General features: G+C 29.8%; 3 protein-coding genes across 3 annotated transcripts; 1 reads left to right on the forward strand and 2 right to left on the reverse strand.

Annotated features, from left to right (window-relative positions):
• Nucleotides 1–7,319: 7,319 nt before the first annotated feature.
• Nucleotides 7,320–11,822, reverse strand: LOC107928406 (probable serine/threonine-protein kinase At1g09600). Its single transcript, XM_016859632.2, has 7 exons — nucleotides 11,092–11,822; nucleotides 9,668–9,952; nucleotides 9,249–9,566; nucleotides 8,904–9,131; nucleotides 8,712–8,812; nucleotides 8,284–8,639; nucleotides 7,320–8,039 (listed from the first exon to the last, which is right to left on the reverse strand). Exons 1-7 carry the CDS (start codon nucleotides 11,341–11,343, stop codon nucleotides 7,972–7,974), a joined length of 1,608 nt encoding a protein of 535 aa, XP_016715121.2. The 5' UTR covers nucleotides 11,344–11,822; the 3' UTR covers nucleotides 7,320–7,971.
• A 2,261-nt stretch (nucleotides 11,823–14,083) lies between these two features.
• Nucleotides 14,084–17,315, forward strand: LOC107928407 (chaperone protein dnaJ 72). The gene is made up of 3 exons (XM_016859633.2): nucleotides 14,084–14,688; nucleotides 15,258–15,327; nucleotides 16,911–17,315. Exons 1-3 carry the CDS (start codon nucleotides 14,273–14,275, stop codon nucleotides 16,968–16,970), a joined length of 546 nt encoding a protein of 181 aa, XP_016715122.2. The 5' UTR covers nucleotides 14,084–14,272; the 3' UTR covers nucleotides 16,971–17,315.
• Nucleotides 17,316–21,740: 4,425 nt separating this feature from the next.
• LOC107928298 (uncharacterized) lies at nucleotides 21,741–22,631 on the reverse strand. Its single transcript, XM_016859491.2, has one exon. It carries the CDS (start codon nucleotides 22,583–22,585, stop codon nucleotides 21,890–21,892), a length of 696 nt encoding a protein of 231 aa, XP_016714980.1. The 5' UTR covers nucleotides 22,586–22,631; the 3' UTR covers nucleotides 21,741–21,889.
• Nucleotides 22,632–26,572: the final 3,941 nt, after the last annotated feature.

Here is a 26,572-nt window from a genome sequence, read left to right on the forward strand (position 1 = left end):
GGTTGAGTTTGCATAAAGAAATTTTTTACTCCAAGTTGTTTGGAAGGACCAAATTAGGGATTTGCGTCAAGGATTGAGATAAAATTATAAATTCTTTAAGTTCAAATTTAGAAATTTTAGTTAAGTGGACTTGGATTAAATTAATTATTTTCGAGGGGCTAAAATATAATTTCATTTTATGAACCACTTGCTTTCCCTTTTGATTATCTTATTGGCTTGAAAGCGGAGAAGCCAAAATATTATTTTAAAGTGGTCAGGAATAAATAAAAATTTTCGGGGAGACTAAAATAGAATTTTAATTTTGTACTAACTTATAATTCCCTAAAAATTAAAGGGTTTATATAAAAAAATTATTTTTAGAAACCAAAGGGACTACCTGCCACCTCTCTCTGCCCCTATTGGCATAGCTTGTATTCAAATTAAATAATGAAAAAGTATTTTTATTTAAATTTAATTAAAATATATAAATATTAATTCTTTTAATATTTTATAATATACAAATAGTAAAATGTACCATTAAATTATGTTAAGTTCAAATTTAAGCTCGAAAATTTTAGAACTATGTTGCAGTCAATTTGACCCATGAATAAATCATATAAAATATTTTCATTAAAATTTGATATGAATAACAGTCCATTTATAATAATGCAAATGGCACAAAAATAAACAAATACATTAAAATTTATTAAAATATAAAACATTTTAAATATATTATAAGAAAAAAAAATACACAACTCGCATACAATGTGGGATATATATTTATGCTTTCTTTTGGAGCGATGGGACAAGCCCGCCACTCTCCACTGAAAAAGGGGAGGGACCCCTTTACTCTCACGCTCACATATTGTAAACATGAATCGATCCCATATTCTTTTCATCATTTTTTTTTGAAGAAAAATCCAAAAACATGTCTTAATTTATTCTACTATAGTCCTTAATGGATAAAATAAAAGTTTAAATGATGACAACTAAGCATCTCCAATTAATTAGTTGAAAATTACCAATTGAGTTTTAGCTCGGTTAGTATCGATGTTGTTGTTAATGCAAGAGGATATGAGTTTGAGTGTGCCGAAGTGCATTATCATCCTATTTAAGGGTTAAGAATGGACTATAAGTAGTTTAAGGTATTGTATAAAAAAAGAACAGATATGATAAAAATTTATAATGAAATTACTGTTAAAAAAAATAGAGTAACTAAATGTGATCAAATAATAATAGATAATTTTTTATAAATAATATTGTGGGTCTCTTATTAAATATCGTTGGAACTGGTCAACACATTTTATAAAGTCATCGAGGCCTAAAAACTAGCCAAAGCTCTCTCTTTCTCTCCTTATAATTTCTCCTTCTTCCTCTTTACCATCATACTCGACCACGTACAACCAATGATGTTTGAATCAAATTGGTTAGGGTATTGATTCAAATAATTATATTAAATCAATTGGACAGGTTAAAAATTCTATTGAACCAATTTTTTTTTTAAATTTTTAATGTTTTTTGATTAAATAGATCAAACTAACAAATCAATAATTTGATCAATTCAAAGTTAATAAAACACTAGTCTAATTCTAAAAATATTATTTATATCTCTCCATCCATCGAATTAATAATCCTCAACCACCTTTTCTCTTTCTGATCATCGAAGTTTTTATGACATGACATATCTATCCATATCCAAATTTATAATCCAAAGGCCATTTCTTCCGACTTGTAGCACAATTTTTTCGTTGTGATTGAGTAAAAAGACCTCACCGGCTTTTTTGCTCGTGCCATAGAAACAATATTGGTTAAAATCATTTCCTTTTTGTATTTTTCTTTTTATGAGCTGTTTTGAAATCAATAGAAGCTTGAATTATAATCTTATAAATATCTTTTTTCTATTTATCTTTTTATGACCAATTCCTAAAAAAACATAATAAAGTAAAATTCATTTTGTTGGAGGATATGAGTAGACTTGTTTATGAGTTGAGCTACTCGTCTAAATTTGAAGAATTGTTCGAAATTTGAGAAGATTTAGATAAGAATATTACGCCTAAAAATGGGCTTAGACAAAAATATTAAGCCCATTTAAAATATAGGCCGAGATCAAGCTCAAACGTTCAAGGCCCAAGCCCGGCTTGATATGTTTTCTATGTTTATAATGTATTATTTTATGTCATTTATATATATATTATAATTTATAACACATAAAAACTAAATCTATAATGATATATAATACTATCATATAAACATTAAAAAATGTTAAAAAGCCTATATATAAAATTTTAATAAATGAAAACTCTTGTCAGTCACTTGTTTGGTATAGGTTCGAACTATGTTACCCTCATTCCTTACCCTTAATAAATTTTATGAACCTTTTATATTTTTTGAATTTTTACTTTTTAAATTATTTGTAACGTGTCATATAAGTAAAATAATGTCATGTTATTATAAAATACACATGGATTGCCACGCAAACTAGGGACGAAACCAAATTTTTTTTAAGGGAGTTGGATGAAATTTTAATTTTTAATAGTTCATATCTTTATAATTTTTAAAAGATTAAATCAAATTTTTATAATTCTAGGGGCCCAAAAGTACAATTTTACTTTCATTAATTTAATTTTAAAGAGCCTAAATAACAAATTTCCATTTTAGGGGAGCCGATGGCCTTGCCACCCCGTAGATTCGCTTCTAACGCCAACATTGTTGGAAAATTAATACTTTAGTTAGCATTTCGTTAAAAAAATGATTTGACTCTTTTGAAAAATTAAGGGTTAAGTTTAGCTAAAAAAAAAGACTAAATTGATAAGAAATATAAACATTAAGAGCTAAATTTATGTTTTTTTTTCTTTAGCATAATACAGCACAGCAGGTCAACAGCTACAATGAAAAACACTATTAAAACAAGACTAGGGGCCAGTTCTGCATTGCTTTTCAAAAGCACTTCTAGAAGAAAAATTGTGCAGAACAAGCTGCTTTTGACTGAAATTTTTAGCAAAAGCACTTTTAGTGCTTAATTACTTTTTCACGTCTCCAATAACATAGTACTTTCTCTCTTTTTTTCTTAGTACTTAATTGCAAATGTATTAAAATCATTAATTAAAAATAAAAAAATATTTTTTAAAATACTAATTAGAAATATTTAATAGTTATATTTAAATATTTAAAATATAGTTTATATATTCTAATTAAATTTTATAAATAATTAATATTTATTACTTAAAAATATTTGAAATTTATATTTTATATATTAAAATATTAACAAAAAAGTTATAATAATTTTTTATATTCTTACTAAATATAATAATATTAATTAATTTAAATATTATTTAAATGTATATTTGTTAGTTGATAATAACATGTCTAAAATAGACATTTTATTTCGCAAAAGCACTTTTTAACAGCAATGCTAAACACTCAAATTTTAAACTAAACTTTTCAAAAACATTTTTTCACAGTACTTTTCAAAAGCATTACCAAACTAATCCTAAGAGAGAAGCATATTGCCAATTTAAAATGCAAAACAAAGACCAACTCCAATATATTTTTTAAGAAAGGTTTAATTATGGATTCGGTCTCTCTATTATGTTAAATTTTAAAATTTAATCTCTCGATTTTAACTTAAACATAATTTGGTCTTTATTTTAATAATGTTAAACATAATTTTGTCTTTATTTTACTAATGTTATTCGTAAGTTGAATTTGAAAATACGGTTAGTTGTTATCTATTAAAGTTAAATTATTTTTACTATTATTCAATCACATGTGAAAATTCAATCATTCGTGTTCAATCAAAAATAAATTTATATAATAGTCGAATGTTTAATGTTATTTTAAAAAAGTTTCACATCACCATGTTAAGGATAGCAATTAATGGTATTATCAATTTGGACCAACTAATAATATTATAAAATAAAAAAAGTAAAATAATTTTTTAAAGAAGATAATATAATTGAGGGATTAAAATCATAATTAAACAATTTAATCCATAATATTTACACATTTTCTCAACATTTACACAAAATATATAAATGACCGGAGCTAAATTTGTTATTATACCAATCAAAATTATATATAATTAAAGAAAAACATTGACAAGATAATTAATTATTTTTGATTGCTCACCTTCAAAATCAACAAAAATTAATTATCAAATTACTTCAAAAATTTTCAAAATTAATTGAGCTTTTTATAGATCACACCTTAAATCATATGTTAAATAAAATTAATAAATTCACCATACCATAGATATATAATTAATATAATTATAATCTATCAAATTAGATTAAATAAATGTATTGTTTATAAAATTTTATATATGATATATAAAATTATTTATTATATATAAATAAAAATTATTTTTTTAAAAATAAAGTAATATAATTTTTTTTCTTTTCAATTTTTTGGTTAATGAACACATAATAGTTTAAATATAAATTAAGTCAATATAATGTTTAAGTTTGTTTATTTATTATTATATAAAATTCATTTAATAAAAGTATTTTTATTGAATCAAAATTTTTATTTATAAGTAGATAAATTGTCTAATGAAGTAAAATTATTTAATTAAATAAATATTTTAGTCAAATTAAAATTCTTATTTATAAATGTGATAAATTTATAAAAAAAATCATTTAAATAAAAAAAATTCAATAATATCACAAACAACAAAGGTTATATTAGTCAATTCAAAATTTTTTCAAACTCATATTTATATATATTATAAATTATAGATAAATATATATATAAATATTTTTCATTTTGGAGAAATAAATATTATTTTAATTTTTTTTTGGGTTCTATTCATATCATATTTAATTTTATTTTATATCAATTTTTTTATAATTATTATTAAATTATTTTTTATTATTTAATTATCACATGTTATATATAATAAATAGTTAAATTTTTAAAAAATATAACTTCTATTTGAATAAAAATAATATATACTAACATAGTACAATTGTTTTATACAATTCGTCTCAAGCAGTGGCAAATATGGAGGATGGCAGAGGCCGGCTCCTTCTAAAATGGAAATTTTTTTCATTTAAATCTCTTAAAATTTGATTTAATCCTTTAAAAATTATAAAAATATAAGCTATTAATGGTAAAATTATATTATATTATCGTAAAGATATATAATTTAATTTCGACCCCTATAAATTTTCTGACTTCGCCTCTAGTCTCAAGTAATATATTTTTTATATATTGAAATAAACTTTATTAATTTAATAAATTGTTGTTTATCCTACTTTATTTAAAAAAAAAGAAAGAAAAGAAAAGAAAAAGTGAAATAAAATTTAAAAGGTTTCAGATAATTTAATAATAAATTAATAAATGATGAGGAAAAGGCCTAAGGTACGATGAAAGTCGCACAAAGTGGGAATAATGAGATAAAGATCCGAAACTCCTCCACTCAACACTATATCAGATTCTAAAGATTTGCTAAAAAGTGACCAAAATTATATTATTATTTATTAAAAATGATAGTGTTGTCCTTTTCCACACAATTATAATTAATTAATTAATTAATTATTATATAACGACTATATATTTGCCTTATCTCAAACACACCCTTTTTGTACTATATGTATATATTAACTTCATAAATGCTCAGCTAAAAGGTTAATTTCAGTGGGTAGTCGTGCAAGTTGGATTAAAAATTAAATTGGTCTTTTTTGATAAATTTTTTATCCATTGTTATTATTAAGAATTGGTGTAGTTGATGAAATTACCAGAAAGTTATACGTGGTGTGTAATGTGTACCTCATGCTAACGTACATGTATCCCTTTTTTTAACAGTAGAAATAGATGAAATTTTAATAGAAAGACCAGTTTGCTCTTTAATCTATCGTATAAGAACTAATTTGTCTATTTTTTAAGTGAATGGGGCAAAATGTAATTCGACTTTTAATATAAGGACATCTGTGATACTTTTACCTTTGTTATGCCTTTTAATTAATGAACAAAAAAATTTATGCCTTTTTTTGTGTAATTATTATTTAATACATCTTTTAATTAAGAGTTAATTGCATCAAACATTTTCGTATTATAACCCTCATTTTAAATTAGTCATTAAACTACAAAATGCTCTAATTACATTCTTAAACTCTCGATGTTATATCTATCAAGTCATTCTATTATTGAAAAAATAAATTTAACCATCAAATGGCACGTAAATCTTATGTGATATAATTTAAAATGAAAATTTTAAAGAAATGTAAATTGTTGTTGCAAAACTTTTAAAATTAAAAATAAAGTAAAATTGAAAAAGAAAGAGTTTGTGAACGATAGTTTCTGTAAAAGTTTCAAAAATCTCTAAACCAAATTTGTTACAATACTCATTTTTCTTTAAACTTTTCATTTTAAATTATGTCATATATTACCTGACATCCTATTTAACGGTTAAATTAACGATTTTAGTAACAGAAGGACCTTATTGATATAATATCAATAGTTTGAGAATGTAACTAGAATGTTTTAAAATTTGAGGACCAATTTAAAATGAGGGTCATAATTTGGAGATGTTTGGTGCAATTATATCTTTAATTTAACCATGACATAGTTGTACAATTATTTTGTATATTTTATTTACTTTATTTGTTTTATCACATTAAACAAGTCTTGTTTGAATTACAAACCTGTATTTGATTGAAGAAATAAATATTTATGTTGATTTTGCATAAAGGAAAACAGCATATTAATTTTTAATCAATCTTTAGTATGATTTATTTAACTTTTTAATTTTACAAAAAAATCATTTTAACCCTTCATTTAATTTTTCGCCTCTTTTAACCCTTAAACTTACTTTGTTTGTCCAATCACTCGAAATGGATTGAAAAGTTCAAATCTGTTAACTTTACTAACGTAGCATACCAGTGGATGTCAGGTTAGCAATTAATTAATTTTTTAAATTATAAAAATATTAAAAAGTATAAAAATTAATTAATTTTTAAGAAATTAATTAATTGCTAATACGGCAAAGTTAACTTTTTCCTCCATTTAGGAGTAATTTGACAAATAATGCAAGTTTAAGGGCTAAAAGAGACAATAAATTAAATAAAAAAACTAAAATGACTTTATTTTAAATTTGAAGAGCCAAATAATTAGTAAATATCTAGAAACCAAACATATCTGTATATCTTATGGTGGCCATTAGAAGCATTGGGTGGTGTATATATATATATAATAACAAGTTGAGGAAGCCATTGATGATGACAATCACTACATGAATAGTATTATTGGTGACAACACAAAATTGATTAATTTGAATTCAAACTCGATTAAAATATTAATAATTTAAATTCGAAAAATGACCTAAACCAGAAACGATGATCTGAAAATTTAAAATCATTAAAATTTTTAAAACGTAAGTAGGGATTTAAAATTCTCATGTTTGAGCCTTGGGTTTTACAATGTTGAATCCATTGTATGCTTCAGACTTTGAATTCGTTTCCATGTTGTATCTTTCAGTTTAGCTTAATCTTTCAACCTTGTTCCTCAAAATCCTTCTTTCTGCCAGCGTTCGTTCATCTCGCGACATTGGATCAGATAGCATCTTCAAGCAAAGGCAATATCAAGCGAAAACGAATGCCTTCTTTTTAAATACTCCGAGGAACTCAAATTTGTGTAGCATTTCAATCTCACTATATTGTAGCCTTTTCGCACCTTGCATTTGCCTGTGATAACAATTGGATACCTTGGACTTGAAGCAACCAGCAAATAACTTCAGAGCAAGTCTTTTCGAGGAAGCAATGAGCAAAGAACCTCGGAGCAAGCCTTCCACATGGAAGCAACCAGTAAACAACCGTGAAGCAAGCTTCCCACACGGAAGCAGACAGCAAACCTTTGTAAGAATCATTGTTCAAATATTCCATTATGTTTCTGCTAAGAATACTAGGTTGCATTTTTTATCGGTTTCATGGCTTCTCAAGACGTGCTTTACGTACAGCCTGCTGGATATGTCTCTCATGCTCTTTAAGTATATCCTCAATGTTTCCCCCAGGAGGCATCAATGGTCCAGAACAGTGGATCCGGGTTTTCCGTAGTGCACGAACCTGCAATAACACAACCACAAACTAGACTTGGTAAACACATATAAACACGATACATTTAAGCATGATTAACGCAACATGTTTGATACACATTTCATATTCAAATTCAAGTTCAGCATACTATAGCCTATATGAATTCATGTATTGGGTTCCATATCTAATCTCAATGATCGTGATGATCATTTAACCAGAAAATGATGATGAAAGTATCAGTTACAAGGAAAAGTAGGCAAAATGAGTCAGTTACTTGCTGAAGTAGGATCTTCATTAGTTGCTGTATCCTGTGTCTTATGGGAAGCTTTAGTTGCTTGAGGCATTAGTGAAGGTTGTGGTCTTAAATCAACACTAGTTCGTGTAGGAACTGACTTTTTCCATGTTCCTACCGCATTACGGTGGATCATCGAAGAGGATTGAGATAAACAGTTTTGCAAAGTGATATCGTGTGTATCAATATGGAAGCCAGAGGCGCCATCCTCGATATGACCGGCTCGTATTTTTGACTGTCCTTCTTCAATGAATTCCAGAGTCCGCACTCCCTTAAAATCTGACGTCCCTCTTCTAACAGATTCAGGTCCTCGTCCCTTCACAGCCTCGGCTCTTTTCCTAATGTTACATGGGAGAACACAAAATCAAAACAAAAATTCGTAACATTGAAATAAGCCATAAAAGAAATACCTTCTCGCTTCCTCATCGCGAAGTTTGATATCTAGTTCTTTGCACGGAGAATGTTTTGGTAGATCAGACGGATCACAAGGGAAAGGCTCCGTTGTGAAGAACTAAGCAATCAGTTCAACAGAGTAGCTCAAGAAAGTTAACACTTCAAATCACAAGGGAAGGGCATATATATATACACGGTTGTTTAAATACCTCACTGTTAAGTGCTGAAGCAGCAGTTCCTCGATCTTCTGGTTCCATTGAAAGGAGTTTATCGACAAGAGACAAGGCAGATTGTGGGAAGTTTCTGAACATGTCGGTGACATGGCGCCTGTAAGGTTGTTGCGGTTTAAAACTAGTTGCATGTGGAAGTTTTGTTTTTTGCCAATACTCCTCACTAGGTGAACTGCAGAGCTTAAAGATCTTATGCATTTGCTCCACCTGGAAACAATCGGAAAAGCAATCACCAATGAACAGTTTGCATTATGCAATATGGACTCAATAACCTTGTCTAACACGACCAGACAGAAAAGGATGACCACATAAATGAGAGGTTACCTCTGTTCTTCCAGGCATAATCGGCTTCCCAGCAAATAATTCGGCAAGTATACAACCAGTACTCCACAAATCTATTGCAATTCCATATTCAGTATCCCCAAGCAACAGCTCGGGTGCCCTGTACCAAAGTGTTACGACTCGACTTGTTAAAGGCTGCTTTTGACCAACCTGAAAGATTGTACCTAGACCAAAATCTGCAATCTTAAGAATTCCATTGATGTCTACCAGAAGATTTGAGTCCTTAATGTCTCTATGGAGGACACCGCGGCTATGGCAGTGTTCGAGGCCACGGAACAACTGTAGCATGTAACATTTAATCTACAACAAAATCACATATGCCTCTTATAAAACCAACAATATATTATAACATGCGTAATATCATTATATCTGAAATAAATGATAAATAGAGAAACATGTACCTGCGGTTCAGTGAACTTGTTGCCAGGAGTTGCTGCAAGCCCAGCAAGATCATGCTCCATGTACTCGAAAACAAGATACAAGCTGCTCGACATCCTTGAAGTGACTATACCCTCGAGTTTCATAACATTTGGATGGTCAAGCCTCCGTAAGATAATGATTTCCCTAGCCATAAAACGAACACTATGTGGATCCATATTAACAAACCGGACCTTCTTCATGGCAACGGTTTTGCCTGTTTCTACGTCACGGGCCTTATATACACTGCTATAAGTTCCTTGTCCAACCTACATATATGGAGCTTATTATGTCATTATAGGCAAAAAATTAAAATCATTTCAGTAGCATCCATAGGCAGGGGCCCTGGCCCCCCCAAAATGGAAAAGAAAATGATTTTGTCATGAAAATTATGAAGATATATGTCAATACAATGGTGAAATTGCATTTTAGCTCTCATAAAACTATACAACTCAATCTTGACCCCCCAGAAAAGATTTCTAGCTTCGCCCCTGTCCATGATAATTAACCAACAAGAATGCATAAATGATTAAAGATGCTCATTTGTAGGTGACCAGTACCAAAAATTTGCTGCCAATGTAACTTTTAACATTGCATCACCCTTTCAACATATTTATCAATTTTAAAGAGAATTGGCAATCCAATTATTCATGCTTGCTCCATATGAAAAAAAAAATTATATGTAGTATTTTCAACTAGTATTCATGAACTTGAATATCATTGCACATGCAGATGAATGTACATGCAAGTCAAAGGAAGCATGAACTAAAAGGTTCTCATATAGCCATGATGATCACATAGCAACTTCATATGTACTTCAAATTCCATGTTTCCATTTGATCATCATTAAATCATATATAACCATATGAATGTACATGCAAGTCATAGGAAGCATGGAGTGAAAAGTTCTCACATAACCATGATGGTCACATAGTAACTTCATATGTACTTCAAATTCCATGGTTCCATATATGAATGTATATAGTAACTTCAAATGTACTTCAAGTTCCATGGTTCCATTTGATCATCAATAAATCATATATATATGAATGTACATGCAAGTCATAGGAAGCATGGAGTGAAAAGTTCTCCCATAACCATGATGGGCGCATAGCAACTCCATATGTACTTCAAATTCCATGGTTCCATATATGAATGTACAAGCAAATCATATAACCATATGAATGTACATAGTAACTTCAAAGGTACTTCAAGTTCCACCGTTCCAGTTAATCCTCATTAGATCATATAACCAGATGAATGTACATAACAACTTCATATGTTACTTCAAGTTCCATGGTTCAATTTGACTCATCATCAAATCATATAATTAACTACATACATCATTGCTTAAGAGAGTACAATGAAACTAATCATAAAGAGACATTGATATAGAGAAGCAATATACCTTATCTAACTTCTCAAAAGATTCCACCCTTCTAGGCAACCATCCATCAATAGCTTCACCTGCAACTGAAGCTAACCATGAAGGCCACCCTGCAGAAACTAATCCCCCTTCAATCACCAATTTCTTTTCACCTTTAGCAATTGAAACATCACCATTGCCATTGTTCTTTTCGCTGTCTTTGTTGCTGTTGCTATCAATGTCCTTGTCATTGTTGTTTTCTTCTTGGGCTTCTTTTGAAAAAATGCAGCCCATAATCTTCCCAAAAAATGCTTCTTTTTTTTTTTTTGAATAAGCTAAACAAAAAGGATCATCACCATGAATGAATCCTGGGATTCCCAGGTCAACATTGTTTTCATTATCTTCTCAACCATAGGGAAAAAAACAATTAAAATCTAAAAAAGGAGATGAAATCAACAATATTATCTTGCAAATTAATTATGGAAAAAAAAAACTAAAATTCAAATAGTTGAGAGAAAAGAATGAAAACCCAGAGAAAAAAAAATCCCAGGAAAAAAAAAGAAAAAATCTTTATCAAATGGTAAAATTCAAAGGAAAAGATAAAGGAAAAATGGGTGAGAAACAAAAATGCAATTAGTTTTGTGAGATAAGCTCCTAAAATTGCGACAAACCGAAGATGTTTTTAGGATATGTGACAAACAGACACACTGATGTTTGCTCTTTTAGTTTTCACTGAAAAAACTTTTTCCACACCTCTCAATGTTGATCAAAGTAATGTCTGTAGACAAAATTTTTTAAATTGGATTGTTGAATTAAATCGGTTAGATAAAAAAACAGTAAGTACACCGATTGTGAACCGATATGAATCAGTTTAATCGAGTTAAAATTCTATTGAACATATAATTAAATTAAATAAACTAAATTTTGTTTATTTTTTAATATTTTTAAAATATATATTTTTAAATAATTTATTTAATTAAAATTGACTTAACTGGTTAAGTAAGTAATTGATGACTTGACAAATTTTATTATTGGTGCAGTTCCAAAACCCTTAATTATCAATTTTAAAAGTGAGCATAATAACAATGTTAATATATTTCATCAATTTTATATAATTTTAATTATCATAATAATAAATTTAGTCCTCAAAGTTTACACATTTTGTTTATATATTGAAGCTAAAGTTTCTTTTTATATATTCTTTTTGAATTTTTTAGGTTTTTTAAAATTTCAAAATTTTTCGATAATTTTTAGAATTAAAGCCAAATTGATTAAATAGAAAATATTGAGAGATTAATTTATTTTTATATCAATTAAAATTATGTACAATTAATCAAAAATATTAACGGTTAATGATTAATTGTCCTTAATTACTTCCATTTCTAGTGGGAAGGACTAAGAATTTTAGAGGAAGCAATTAAAACTATCATAATGCAATCTTCAGCAACGAATCTGGTGAGGTGATGAATGACAATGCTGGAATTATAGCATTTGCTAAACCAGTCACTATGGCACCAAAAAGAGCAATCAACGAAGTGAACCAGGAAGTTCTCGTATTTGTTGGTCTCAATCGCCCAGGGATTGGAGCAAATTGAACACGGATAGTTCAATGCATTTGATGACAGGCTGTGCCTCAGCTGGAGGTTTGTTTCGAGACCACTAAAGTAAGTGGTTTACGTGATATAGTCGGACTATAGGTGTGTGTTCAGTTCTTGATGCGGAACTTTTGGCAATTATAGATGGTTTAACATAGCCTGGAACAGAGGCATTAAGTAATTGTTGGTGGAAAGTTATTGCTTGGTTGCTGTCAATATGCTTAATGGTCAGACATGGGAGACTGATGCAAGTTTGGTGTGAATTATTAAAGCGTTGTTAGTTAGGGAATAGACTGCGAAGGTAATGTATACTCTACGTACAACAAATATGATTGTTGATTCTAAGGCAGCTTTATGCGGAAATGATTCTATTGACCTGAACATCTATGAGTTTCCCTCCAAATCGATTCGTCTAGAAGTCTTATAAGAGAGTGTTGATATTCAAGAGAAGATTCTTCAAAGCTAATTATATTTTGCTTCTTCATTCACAATATTATTATAAAATATTTATAATGTAATACATTTTATAACATGATAAAAAAACATGATTATATTTTTATCTGAAGAAAAGTATATGACTTAAAAAGAGATGACGCGATAAAAGTATCATGGAGGTTATTGTATTAAGAGTTAAATTACATTTTGTCCACTCTACTGAAAAATGGGCAAATTAGTCCGTCTACATTATATCAGAAAGCAAAGCCAACGAGACCTTGGCTTGTTGGTTAAGATGAAAGCCTTGAGTAACCAGGTTCGAGTCCCACCATTTGTAATTGCAATATGTGGCTCTCTCATCTCATTATGTGTTGCGTATGAAAATTTAGTCTTTCTTCTTTTCTAATTTGCTTTAAAATTATAAGTCCAAATTCTTAATATTATTAAAATTCTTCCATTAAATTTAAGTTCATTGTTTTGTTTTTTATACATAACTATTAAGTGAATTTTTTTATTTCAAAATGTTAGACTAGCAAGTTTAATAATATTAATAATTAGACTAAAATTTTGAAATTTGAAAAGAAGAGAGACTAAATGAGTAAATTTCTAAAAATAAAAGGGTTAAAGTACTCGAGAGGTTGTATCAAATTAATCATGTTATTAAATGAATCAATTTAGTTCATATACTATTAAAATAAATCAAATAAGTTCAACTTGTAACAAAGTTAACATTTATTGATTAAAAGAATATCTTGAAAATTATTTATTTCCAATTGCAGTTCAATTTCAAATAAAATATTTTATTTACAAAATTATAAAAAATATTAAAAATATTAACTCTATTAAACAATAAACGCTAACTCTATCTTGATTTGGTCTTATTTGATTTTTTTTTTAATAGTAGAAGAATAAAATTAATCCATTTAATAGTATAGGGACTAATTTGATTGGGTACTTATTATAGAGGGACCTCTCAGGTTCATTCACCAAAATAAAAGTAAAAGATCCAAATTCCAAGTACACAAAGAATATAGGGACTAAGACCATATTTTAACCAAAAATAAATGAAAGTCTTAAGTGGAAATCAAAGAAAGGACAGGGACGAGCCACGAAGGCGATGATGGCTTCGAACTTGGTAAAGACAATACACGAAACTGATAGAGAGAAAGGGGCAAATCGAAACCTAAGGAAAAATGGATCTTTACAAGGTACTGGGCGTGAATCGGAGCGCCACCAAAGATGAAATCAAGGAAGCGTTTCGGAAACTGGCAGTGAAATACCATCCCGATAAGCACTCCCATTCGCCGAAACCCGTTCGAGATTCCGCCACCCTCCGCTTCAAGCAAGTCTCCGAGGCTTACGAGGTCCTCAGCGACGATCGGAAACGCGCTCACTACAATCTTACTTCTTCCTCTTCCTCCGCTTCTTCTTCTTATAATTATTATCAGCGATACGCAAACGCCAGCCGCCGCAGCGGCGATGGCGGCTATGGTTTCTCTTCGGCCAATTCTTATAAAAATAATCGTCAAAATTACGCGAGTAATTTCTGGCATGTTTCGCTACGATTTTTCACTACGCGCGCCTTCCTTCTCAATCTTGCCTTCGCTGGGTAATCAATCTCTCTCTCTCCTTGGGTCTTTTCGTTGTGTCTCTTTAAAATTGGTCTAATTTTGGTTTTAGTCCCTTTATTATGCTGAAAATTTAGATTTAGTCCATCTAATTTAACATAATTTGATCCTTGTTTGTCCAAATTGATTACTGATTACATTGTTAACAGTTTCCGATAAAATAACGATGATGTAGCTTTTTACTGTAGAAAAGTTATCCAGGCTACTGTGACTGTGAGGAACTGCCTTTTTATTTTTATCAGCACTGTAAGAAGGTTATTAAAGCCAATCACGCCACTATTTCAGTGGCAAACTTTTGCGGGTTTTAAGTTGATTGCATGAGTTTCAGGGTTGGATTCATGTTGTTTGTGAACCCGTTCTCCCTTCCCCAACTGTAATTGCTTACTTGTATAAAAAAAAAAGAAGTCATTAACGAAAAATTCGCAACAGCTAACAATGTTATCAATTTGTAAAAGGATTAAATCTTAGATTTCAGCATGGTGGAGGTATTAAAACCAATTTGATTTGGGATATTTAGCGGTGAATGACTTGTTTATGTCCTTCACTACAGTGCTTTGTATGGTGGAACCGTTGTAATTGATAACAGCAGAGAAGCACTGTGGAAAATGCATAATCCTGGGGTATGTATATATTTTGCTCTATCCTTTCTCTTTTTCACTGCTGCTCATTTGAGTCTGTTCATTTCAGTTGTGGCTAAGGGTGCAACCAGGCCGAGCTGTGTCCAAATACTGGCAAGCTCGAGCTTGATACTCAGCTCAAGCTCAATCCAACATCTATTTTTAAACTTGAGGCTCAAGATATAATTGAGCTCGATTAAGCTCAGAAGTATTCAAGCTTGAGCTCAGCTGGATAATTAAGTTTAGGGTTAATAATATATATTAAGGACAATATCATAATTTAATAATTGAAAAATATTTAACATACATATTAAAAATGAAAAGCTCAATAAGGGTTGTGAGCCATTCGAGCAAAGTATTACTAAGCGTGAATTCAGCTCAATCAATAGCTTGAGCTGCTCAAGCTCTAGCCCAGCTCAATAATTACCAAATCGAGTTCGAATTTTTTTGAGTCAAACTTGAGTAGCTTGCGAGTACCAATCTTTCAATTACATCTTTATTTGTGACAACTTTTGTCTTCCCGAGTTATTCACTATAATCTCTAATACTAGCTAGCTTCCTTTATCATTTTGTTTAAAACTAGAAACTTCTGGGCTGTTCTATACTATAGGGAGAAACTAGGCAAGTATTCTTTACTAAATACTGATGTAGGAAAGCTAGCCTAGGAGGGTAATTTTCATGGCATGTTTGTGATTTGAATTCTTGAGGGTTCAGGAACACAGTAAAATGTAATTGAGGTAAGAAAAGATAGCATAAAGCTTCTCACCTAGAGTACCTTACAAGTTAACTTTAATCATATCAGGCAACTGCAAGTGTATCGATGATGAAAATGCATTGATAATATTCTATATCTCAATAGAGAGAGAACATTGAATTTTTAGATACAAGAAATTTTCTTCCCAATATGATCCTAACATATATTGTTAGATTTCAAACAGAGAACTGGAATCTTAAAACAAATCCCGTTTACACATTACTTCCAATGTGTGTATAAAGTGAAACCCTTTTTTTTAATAGTAGATGCTAGATCATTTTGCTTAAGCATTCTTAGTTCCTCATAAGAAAGTATATATACTTTCTTTGTTGAATTTTATCCTTTTTGGCATCTTTATCTTTTTATTTAAGTATGGTCTAAGGCATTAGATTTCTTATTTTCTTTGACCCTACTCTTCTGAATGAGGGGATTATGCACCAATCACTGAAGCAAATGCTCAGGTGCTCTAAGGCGTAGATTTGTTGTTAGATTGTAGAATTTCAAGTCTTTGGACCCATATTCATCCCTCTCCATTCCCATTTCATATCTTTCTATTGGTTTATTTATTGAACTAGTTATAAATGGTATATTTGCTTAAATTTCTAATATATTCTCTCTAATATTATCTATGTTTATGACATTTTCTTGCATGATAAAGCCTTGCCTTCGCATAAAAATACTTCATAAATCCAAAGTAACAAGAAATTACAGTTTGATTGATTCGACCTCTAATGTTGTGCTGGATTGAACTTTTGGTTAGATTAGATACTAGAGGATATTTACTCAATTAAGACTTGCTTCAGAACATTACTGATTCCAATTTTTGACTCAGAAATCATTTGAAGAAGCCATGGAATCAATTGAGAAAGCCAAAGCACGTAGAGATACATAAGAAGACTATTGCTTAAACTCTATTCGGTCTCTGCTAGTTTGATCAATGGTGCCTTTTTCCTCAGCTTTGGGGATCAAGAGTATTGCTGTATAGTTTCTCACTTCCTCTTATTTTTTGTTGATATTTTATTTTCCGTTTCTATAGTTATTTTATATTATAGTTCTCAGTCTGTGATAGTTATAGTTATTGTATTACAAGGTCTATTTGTCAAACCTGTAAACTTGTGGTTGTATATGTTAAAGCCACAACCATGCCTATGTTCCCTGTTCTAGAGAACAAGCTACTAGCATTTTTATTATTATAGAGATGAATGGTAGAAATAGAATAATTGGAGTTGGGATTGAACTTGAATTGAACCGATATTTTGCTGCATTTCTTCTTGTAGAATTTTGTGAAATGGCATAGCGAGCATATTTTTGTAGATTTTGCCAACCAGTTTTATGTGATTGTTTTGTTGGAACTTGACATTTTATCTATAGCTAATATAGTTGATTATAAATGTTGGAACCCCAACATTGGACCCATTGGCAAAGAGTGTTATGAGATCAAATCGCAGGAATTGCCTGCTATGGGGGGGGGGGGAATGATTCAAGTTGTACCAATATATTTATACACTTCATAAGAAATGCTTTTCCTCTTCATCTTCTAAAAAGAAAATGGAGGTTATTGAGAATCAGTTTACCAAGCAGTGGTTTTTATTTTTACCTTAATCAAGATGATCATATATGATATTTTGCTCTGTTAAGGGTACCATATACACACTAAATAGGCCCCCAGTGTGGTATACTTGGTAAAAAAAAAAGAATTTTTATTTTTGAAATCTATTTCATATAATTTTATTATTGGTAAATTCAAAATGGCATGTGTATTAATAAAAAGTAGTATGGGATGTCGGGTTCAAGAAATATAATTTTACTTTTAGTAATAATATTATAGGGTGATATATTGGACATGTATTAAATTATCTTTGTTATAATGTTTTTAGTTAAAATTTTCATAAAATTTTGGCAATTTACGATAATTCTTTTTTATCGTAAATAATTATAATACATATAAAAGGATGGAGTTATAGAAACTTTTAAACCAACTAATATACCATTTTATTATTCTTTTGTAATTTTACATATATTATTTATTATTATAAAGACTATTATATTTATAAATAAGAACTATAATTTTATTAAAATATTTCTTATATGGATTATGATGGTAAAAGTATAAGAGAGACTTTTGTGCTAAGAGTTAAATAATATTTTTCTTTTCTATTGAAAATAGATAAGTTAATCTTATATGTTAGATCAAAAAATAAATTAATCATTTCTGTTAAAAATTTAATTTGTTTTTTACTGATAAAATAACCAAATAGTAACATTGTGGCATACCACGTATACCTTATTCTGATGTACATAGATTAATTTTTTACAATAAAGATTTATAGAATTTTAACAAAACAATCAATTTATTATTGATTTAATGTACACGAACTAATATTTCTATTCTTTAAGTAAAATATATAAAACACAATTACTTTTAATATGAAAACCTCTATGATACGTTAATGTTAAATAAACTTATGTCATAACATTTTAAAGAGCTAACTTCTATAATACGAAATTTTATTTATATAATAACTTTATTTTTCATATGTATCTCAATAAAATACAATAAGCATTACTTAATATAATTGTGATAAATTTGTTAATTATTAGAAAAAAGATTGTACTAATTTAAGCTTTAATAATGATTAGAAATTATTTAAATATTGTACTAATTGTTTTAAATAACATTATTTTAATTAAATTTCTAAAGTAAACTACTTAATAGTGTCACAGACTTAGAGTTTTTACAAGCAATCCGTGCGGCTTTAGGCAGTTTCTTTGCTAAAAAATGCCTAAGTCAGCCTAACTCGCAACAATTGAGGATTCAGCAGAACTCCTCTAAGGTGCCCATGAAGAACAGCAGAAGAACGAAGTAAGAATAAGCTTGAAAGATGAACAAAAGCCACAGAAAAACAAAAACACTTGAGAGAAAAGTTTAAGTGAATGCTCTCAAAATTCTAATAATAACTGAATGAATTACAATGAGAGGGAGAGGCCTCTATTTATAACTGAGCCTCCCCAAAATCAACGGTACATATCTGATAATGCTCTAGAATAACATATTTTTATATATTAATCATGTGTTTATTCTGAGCTTGATCCTATTAATTTGAGCTATTTATGTCTTTTTATCTTTTAGGGACTGATTTGGAGGCAAAAGTAAAATTAATGGACAAAAGTGCGAATTTGGAGACACAATGGGCTGATATGCGACACAGGAAAAAAGATTGTGCCAAAAGTGCGAGCATGGAAGACACAAGGACTAAAAACGCAAAAAGGAGATTTTATTTTATAAGACTCCATTTTATTTATATTAGGATAATTAGTAGGATTATTTAAATTTTAGGATTTTATTTTAATTATCTTTAATTATCTTTAATTAAATGTATCTATCTTTTTAGAATTTAAGTTAAATTAGACTATCTTCCTAGGACTATAAATAGGGGGTGAAGTGACTCTATTTGGTTCATCTTTTTCTGTAAACACTCTCTCCCTGAAAGTATAGGCTTTTGTTTCTTCATATTTTCTTTCAATAAAATTCCATTTTCCATTTTTATATTTATTTTCTTTTCCACCATTATCATGAGCCACTAAAACCTATTTAGCCGAAAGTTGTCAATATTCCCTAAAAAGGGTTCTTGAGGCCTAGAATCCGTACTTAGCCTTCTCGCCAAGTATTCATCGTTTCTCCGCACTACGGGCTAACGCTTCTGTCCATGGCCCTTAAGAAGTAAGCTTTTCAGCATATGCAAAGGCGGTCGCTTTGTATGTTTTGGAAGGATTGCACAGTCGGTTCGTTAACTTACTGCGTCAGAGGTTGGCGAGCCAAAGAGACAAAATAGCGTGGGATTCGCCATTGAGAAGCGTTGATCTAGCATAGATTACTGGCTAGAGTCAGTTCCCTAAAAATCGTAAGTCTAATCTTTGGAGCTGGTAGTCGTAGGCGTCCTCTTCCACTATAACTGGCTTACTTGAGTTGAGAAGGCTTACTTAAAAGCCAAGGATTGAACCCAAGGCAGAACGAGACAACCGGAGGCTGGAATCTCGCCACATACGAAACTTTCTCTTTTCCCAATTCTATTTATTTTTTCTTATTTCAATTTCTGCAATTTATTTAATTTCGCAATTTCAATTCACTTTAAATTCTGTTTTTATTTTTCCAGACTCTTAATTTTATTTTTTTTATTTTTCAGGAACGCAGGTTTTCTTGGCTAAAAAAATTGTCCAGGATTTCAAGGAATGAGCATTAATTTGTACAATCCGGTCCTTAAGGATTCGACCCTACTTCCCCTTTACTGTTATTTTTACTATTTTGAGAACTCCTCTAAGGCGCCCATGAAGAACAGCAGAAGAACGAAGTAAGAACAAACTTAAAAGATGAACAAAAGCCACAGAAAAGCAAGAACACTTGAGAGAATAGTTTAAGTGAATGCTCTCAAAATTCTATTAATAACTGAATGAATTACGATGAGAGGGAGAGGCCTCTATTTATAACTGAGCCTCCCCAAAATCAACGGTACATACCGAAATACATCAATTGCTAAGATTAAAAGCTATCCCGATATCAAATCTCTAAGATTACAGAATCGTATTTTCTAAAGATTACATTTAATGTCTATGATCACATACCATATTTGCCAAGCATATCTTTGAAGATTACTTTCCATATTACCGAGCTCCGGAGATGGGCTTTCAATCTCTCCAAGCAATGGACCAGTCTAATTGAGCCTAATGACCTCCCTCAAATGCGATGGATTGTACAAGTTCATCATGGTTGCAGGCTCCCATGCGCAACCTATTATTAGAAGAGAATAAATTAAATTAGAATCATCCTAAAAAGTATAGTTTTTAGGCACTAATAAAATAGTGTCACGTCATTAAATTTTAAAGATAACAAAATATTATTATACTCATCTATATCGAATATCTTATGGGAATAATTTGCATTAGGATTATCCTAAAAATTAGGGGTTTTAGGCACCAATAAAATTTTGCCACATCATCCAATTTTAAAGACAATAAATTATTATTATACACTCATTTATAAAGAAATTATTTTATGGACCCTTCCCGCCACATTTGTCGTTGTTCCTTTTCAATTATTTAATTACATTCCATTTTTCCATGCCCCTAAAACATAATTTTGGTAAAAAAAATGTACCGTGAACTTAACCCAAAACTCGAATTCGTAACCTTAAACTCTGAACTCTGAACTTAAATCTTGAACCTTGAACTCAAGTACAAACCATAAACCCTAAATCCCTAATCCAAACTTGAACCTCAGGATTCATAATTCAAAGTTTAAGGTTTAAGGTTCGAGTTAAAAGTTCGGGGTTTTGAGGAAAATAATTATCAAAATTATGTGTCAATGACATGGAAAAAATTACAGAATTTTTTTTAATTGATTACACAAAAATAAAAAATATTGACTTAAATGATTAAAATTTATAAAAGAAGAAAATATGTTTGTTTATAAAAAAATTTAATTATTTTAACTAATTTAATTAAATTTAAATTAAATTTGAGAAGATATTAGATATAGATAAATGTATAATAATACTTTGTTATATTTAAAAATTTAATGACATGTGCGTAAAAATTATACTTTTTAAGTTCATCCTAATATAATTTATTCTCTAAATTTAATTATGAAATTTAAATACATAAAATCTTTACAAAAATTATAAATCCTAAAATTAAAAATTTGGAATACAATTACAGTTCGAAAATATTAACATTAATACAAACACAGAAAGAAGTATTTTTTTTCGTAGACCACCTTCCAGTACAGAAAAAGAAAACTGATATAATTACATAAAATCAATTATGGAAGGTGACGAGAAACCTATTTCGTCTCTTAAACCTACATCCCAAAATTCGAGTCATCTCAGTTCCTTCACCAATAGGCAAAGTCACAGCTTCCACTCTCTTTTTCCTCAAAAGTTGACCAAATATCGACCCATCTTTTTTATGATGAATATTATGAACTATCACAGTCGACCCTGTTTTGATACCATCCTCCTCCTCCACCATTGTTTTAAACATTAATTTCAAGTACTCATCGTCGAACTTACAATCGATCACTGCAAAATCCACGTTCTTCAACCGCATTTTTATCTGTTTTATGATTGTCTCGCGTGGGCTAGTGTTGGTGGGTTCAGCGTGAACCAGATTTATGTATTGTTGAAGATGATCGGCGGTGTGGTGGTGGTGGTGGTGGTGGTGGGATGGGAGGATGCAACTGAGTTGACCGCCGGTGTGTTTTGCTGCGACAGCGAGTGCGATGGTTAATGGTGTAATGCCTTGGGTTGTGATTTCAACGATGTGTTTGGCTCCTTTGCCGGCTGCCATGGCTGATATCAGTTCCATGCAGTTGGGTTCTATTAGTCCTTGCTTGTCATCTTCTTCAACTGTGCTCTTTGCAGTTGGGTTCCATGCAGTAGGTAAAGATGAACTTACAAGATGAAGTGTGTCCAAATAAGCTTTCATGGCATCTTGAGGAGACCATTCCTTCATTTTTTTTGTTATAGAAATTATTGGATGGAAATAAGATGATGAAAAAACTTAGGGTTTATGACCAAATTTATAGCACTTTCTACGTCAGAACCTTGATGATAATAAAACAAATACGTTGTTGGCCAATTATGGGTACAACCACATTAGATACTAGCTAGGTTGACAAGTGGCATACATATGGCTGTCAAATAAGGCGACGCGTTTATTTAAGAATGTTCAAAAAAAAGGTGCACCTAATTTTCATGCAATTTTATAAGTGGTGGCAAATTTTGAGGCATCCCATGTGATAAAATTGCTGACGTAACCAAAATAATTCAAGATAAAACATGTTGGTCTCTGACTGTTGTCACGTGGATGAACGTGGCGGTCAGTTGGATAAGACACGTGGACATTAATGGTTACTCGAAAACGACCTGCTTACACCTATCACCTATGCTAAGTGCATTGAATCTGTCGTTATGATCGTTCTTCACTTTTATTTGCGCATTATTTGTGAGATAAAAGGGTAAAACTATCATGAAAGTCACTTTAAAAGTTAGATTTCATTGTTTTTCTTTATTTAAAAAATAAGTAAAATATTTTTTTTACGTTAAATTGAAAAATAAATTAATTCTTTTTATTAAAAATTTTAAAATCAGATGTTAAATTATAAAATTGTGTGGCTTAGTTACTCACTTCATCTCTTAATTATATGGTTAGGAGTTCAGTCCTCATTTATAAAAATAGAACACATTTCATGGCCTATTATTTTAATTAATTTTTTAATTTTAAATACTTTTATTTAATTAAAAATACTGCAAGTCATAATTTTATTGGTCTAGAGTAAAGTAATAACGAAATAAAATTTTAAGTACTTAAATGAAAAAATTGCATAATTTCAATCATTATTTAATTCAATACTTGAAATGATGAATTTTTTAATTTAACATAATTTAAATTTTTTATTTTTACAATTATATTAATTAATTCAAATAATTAGCATCTCTAATTATGTTTAAAATGATTACACTAATTTTTCTTAAAAACACATTTATAACACATAAAAAAAATTCTATTTCTATTTTAAGAGATATTTGTCGGAAACAATTAAAAGTATTATCTATTTGGAATATATATATTTTAAAAAAATCTGACCTCAATATTTTATCTGAAACAATTAGGAGTATTACAAAATATAAGAACCAAAGAATGTCATATTAAAATACATCCCAAAGTTAAACATAGAATGTAACACCCCCTACCCGTATTCATTGCCGGAATAGGGTACGAGGCATTACCGGAGTTTACTGAACATTTTCAGATAATTTTGAGTCATTTATTATTCATATTTTGAAATAATCATAATGTCTCTCTATTGGGTCTCGAAGCCCAAAACATAAATTAGAAACCAACTGGAATAAAATCGAGATCATAAAAATTTTCGCAAAATCTTAAATTATATTTTCATCTAAGTACTTACCATTTCAATGCTCCTTATAATTAAACATGTTACCATTCAATCAATAGTTTGGCACTTGTCTAAGCGTCAAACAACAACATTATTAGTATATTTACACATATTTCATATAAATTCAACATTAATATACCTATTTTCTCAACATATCGCACTTGAATTTAATAATAGTCTCAACTTACATAATTTCCTTGTATCAACATATCAAAGATAATTTTATATGTACATGTCACAAAATATATTATTCTCTTACTGTTTCTTCATAAGCATATATCATTTATTTCGTTATGTCAATATTTCATGCACCATCATTTCCTTATATCTTGTATATATTTATTTCGGTAATATTTCGTATTAAACTTAACATAAATTAAATTCCATGTACCCATACTTATTTCATTTATCTATCTTCTTAATTATTTCATACAACTATTTTGTACATATATTTCCATATGACCAATTCCTGTAAACATTTCACACAACCATTTCATATAACCATTCCATCTTATACATATTACCTGAATATCGATTGTTCAATAAATATCTTGGCGTTTCTCTTCCTCGGTCTTATTTATTTTCGACATGATGTCATAGTATCTTTCAACTATGGTTTTACTTGTTTTCTGTCATGTTGCCATGGTATCTTTCAACCATGGTCTTATTTATTTTCCTGTCATGTTGCCATGGTATCTTTCAACCATGGTCTTACTCATTTCATGTCAGGTTGCCATGGTATCTTTTAACCATGGTCTTATTCATTTCATATCACGTTGCCATGATATTTTTCAACCATGGTCTTACACATTTCATATCACTTTGCCATGGTATCTTTCAACCATGGTCTTACACATTTCATATCAGGTTGCCATGATATCTTTTCCATATCACGTTGCCATGGTATCTTTCAACCATGGTCTTACACATTTCATATCAGGTTGTCATGGTATCTTTCAACCATGGTCTTACACATTCCATATCAGAGAGCACACTCCCGCGAACCTCATCCTTACAGTGGGATTACCAGTCCAGGCTAAATCCCCTGTAATATAAACTCATAGAGTATTGTCGGGATTACCAACCCAGGCTAAATCCCCTGCAACGACAATTACTCTAATGAGCTTGGATCTGAATTACCAGTCCAGGCTAAATTCAGACTCTAATTCGGATTACCCGTCCGGGCTAAATCCATTTTCCACATATTCTTCGGGAGGGCTATATCAGGATAGGATCACCCGTCCAGGCTAGATCCTTTTTACCGTCAATTCCTTTTCAGAGATCCATCGAATTTTCCTTCCATTCAACCGTGATTTTTTTCCCTTTTTTTTTTCAAATATATTAATGTTTCATAAATTTCTATATAATGAACATTCAAATCATATTCATATAAAAAAAACATGCATTTCAAGCATTTAAGAATATAATTCAAGTTACACGAACTTACTTGGTGAAATTGTAGAAATATCAAGATTAAGGGGCATTTTGGTAATTTACCATTTTCCCAATTTTCACCCAATCTTAAATTGAAAATTTCATTCAATTTATTAATTTAGATAATAAAAAAATTCATTCCCTTCAATTTGGTCATTTTTGACATTTTTACAAAATTATCCCTGAAGTTTTACTTTTATTCAATTCAGTCCTTAAGCCTAAAACATGCAAATTAGCCATGCTAGCTGGATATTCATATATATTTTCCTCCAATTTTTTTATTATTTTCCAAAGTCAAAACAGGGGAACCCGAAATCATTCTGACCTTGTCTCATAAAATTTATTATATCTTATGATTTACAATTCCATTGCTGACATAGTTTCTTTTATAAGAAACTAGACTCAATAAGCTTTAATTTCATATTTTATTCATCCTCTAATTCGATTTATTCAATTTTTGGTGATTTTTCAAAGTTACACTACTGCTGCTGTCCAAAACAGTTTTAATGAAAAATGTTGATTTCCATTTTGCCCCAAATTTCACAGTTTATACAATTCAGTCCTTGCTCAATTAACCCCTCAATTGAGCTAATTTTTCTCAATTAATACTTTAGTCTATCATTTTAAACTTCTTCATAACCCCTAAAAATCAGAAATTTAGCATTAGACATTAATTCCGAACTCTTTCTTAATTAGGTCCTAAAATGAATTTTCCATCAATTTTACTTGATAAAATCATCATATACCAAAAGTAAAGCTTCAATTATATGATTATTCATCATATTATTTCAGCACTCATCCATAAAAAATTTAAAAATTAGCCATGGAATCAAAAACTAATGAAATAGTAAGTTGGACCCAATTGTAAAATTCCAAAAACATAGAAATTTCAAGGAGAAAGCAAGAATTAAACTTACATGAAGCTAGAGCATGAAAACCAGCTTGAACCCCCTTCCATGGCTGTTTTTCAGCTGATGAATATGAAGAGAAATGAAGAGAATTCTAGATATTCTAATTTAGTCCCATTTTTATTTAGCAAATTTTGGTAATTTTCCAATTTTGCCCTTATTTCACCCATTTCCTGATTTTTCTCAGCTATTGCCGCC

This window comes from Gossypium hirsutum, chromosome A08 (genome assembly GCF_007990345.1).
Source record: "Gossypium hirsutum isolate 1008001.06 chromosome A08, Gossypium_hirsutum_v2.1, whole genome shotgun sequence".
NCBI lineage: Eukaryota > Viridiplantae > Streptophyta > Magnoliopsida > Malvales > Malvaceae > Gossypium > Gossypium hirsutum.

Bases quoted from the DNA above. Each gene is read 5' to 3' on its own strand.
- LOC107928406 (XM_016859632.2), bottom strand. From the start codon at position 11,343: ATGGGCTGCATTTTTTCAAAAGAAGCCCAAGAAGAAAACAACAATGAC. The intron at 8,813-8,903 runs GTATTTAAACAA...CTGATTGCTTAG, and splicing joins CTTCAGCACTTAACAGTGAG to TTCTTCACAACGGAGCCTTT. The intron at 8,040-8,283 runs GTAACTGACTCA...GTGTTATTGCAG, and splicing joins TGAAGATCCTACTTCAGCAA to GTTCGTGCACTACGGAAAAC.
- LOC107928298 (XM_016859491.2), bottom strand. From the start codon at position 22,585: ATGAAGGAATGGTCTCCTCAAGATGCCATGAAAGCTTATTTGGACACA.
- LOC107928407 (XM_016859633.2), top strand. From the start codon at position 14,273: ATGGATCTTTACAAGGTACTGGGCGTGAATCGGAGCGCCACCAAAGAT. The intron at 14,689-15,257 runs GTAATCAATCTC...CCTTCACTACAG, and splicing joins CTCAATCTTGCCTTCGCTGG to TGCTTTGTATGGTGGAACCG. The intron at 15,328-16,910 runs GTATGTATATAT...TTTTTGACTCAG, and splicing joins GGAAAATGCATAATCCTGGG to AAATCATTTGAAGAAGCCAT.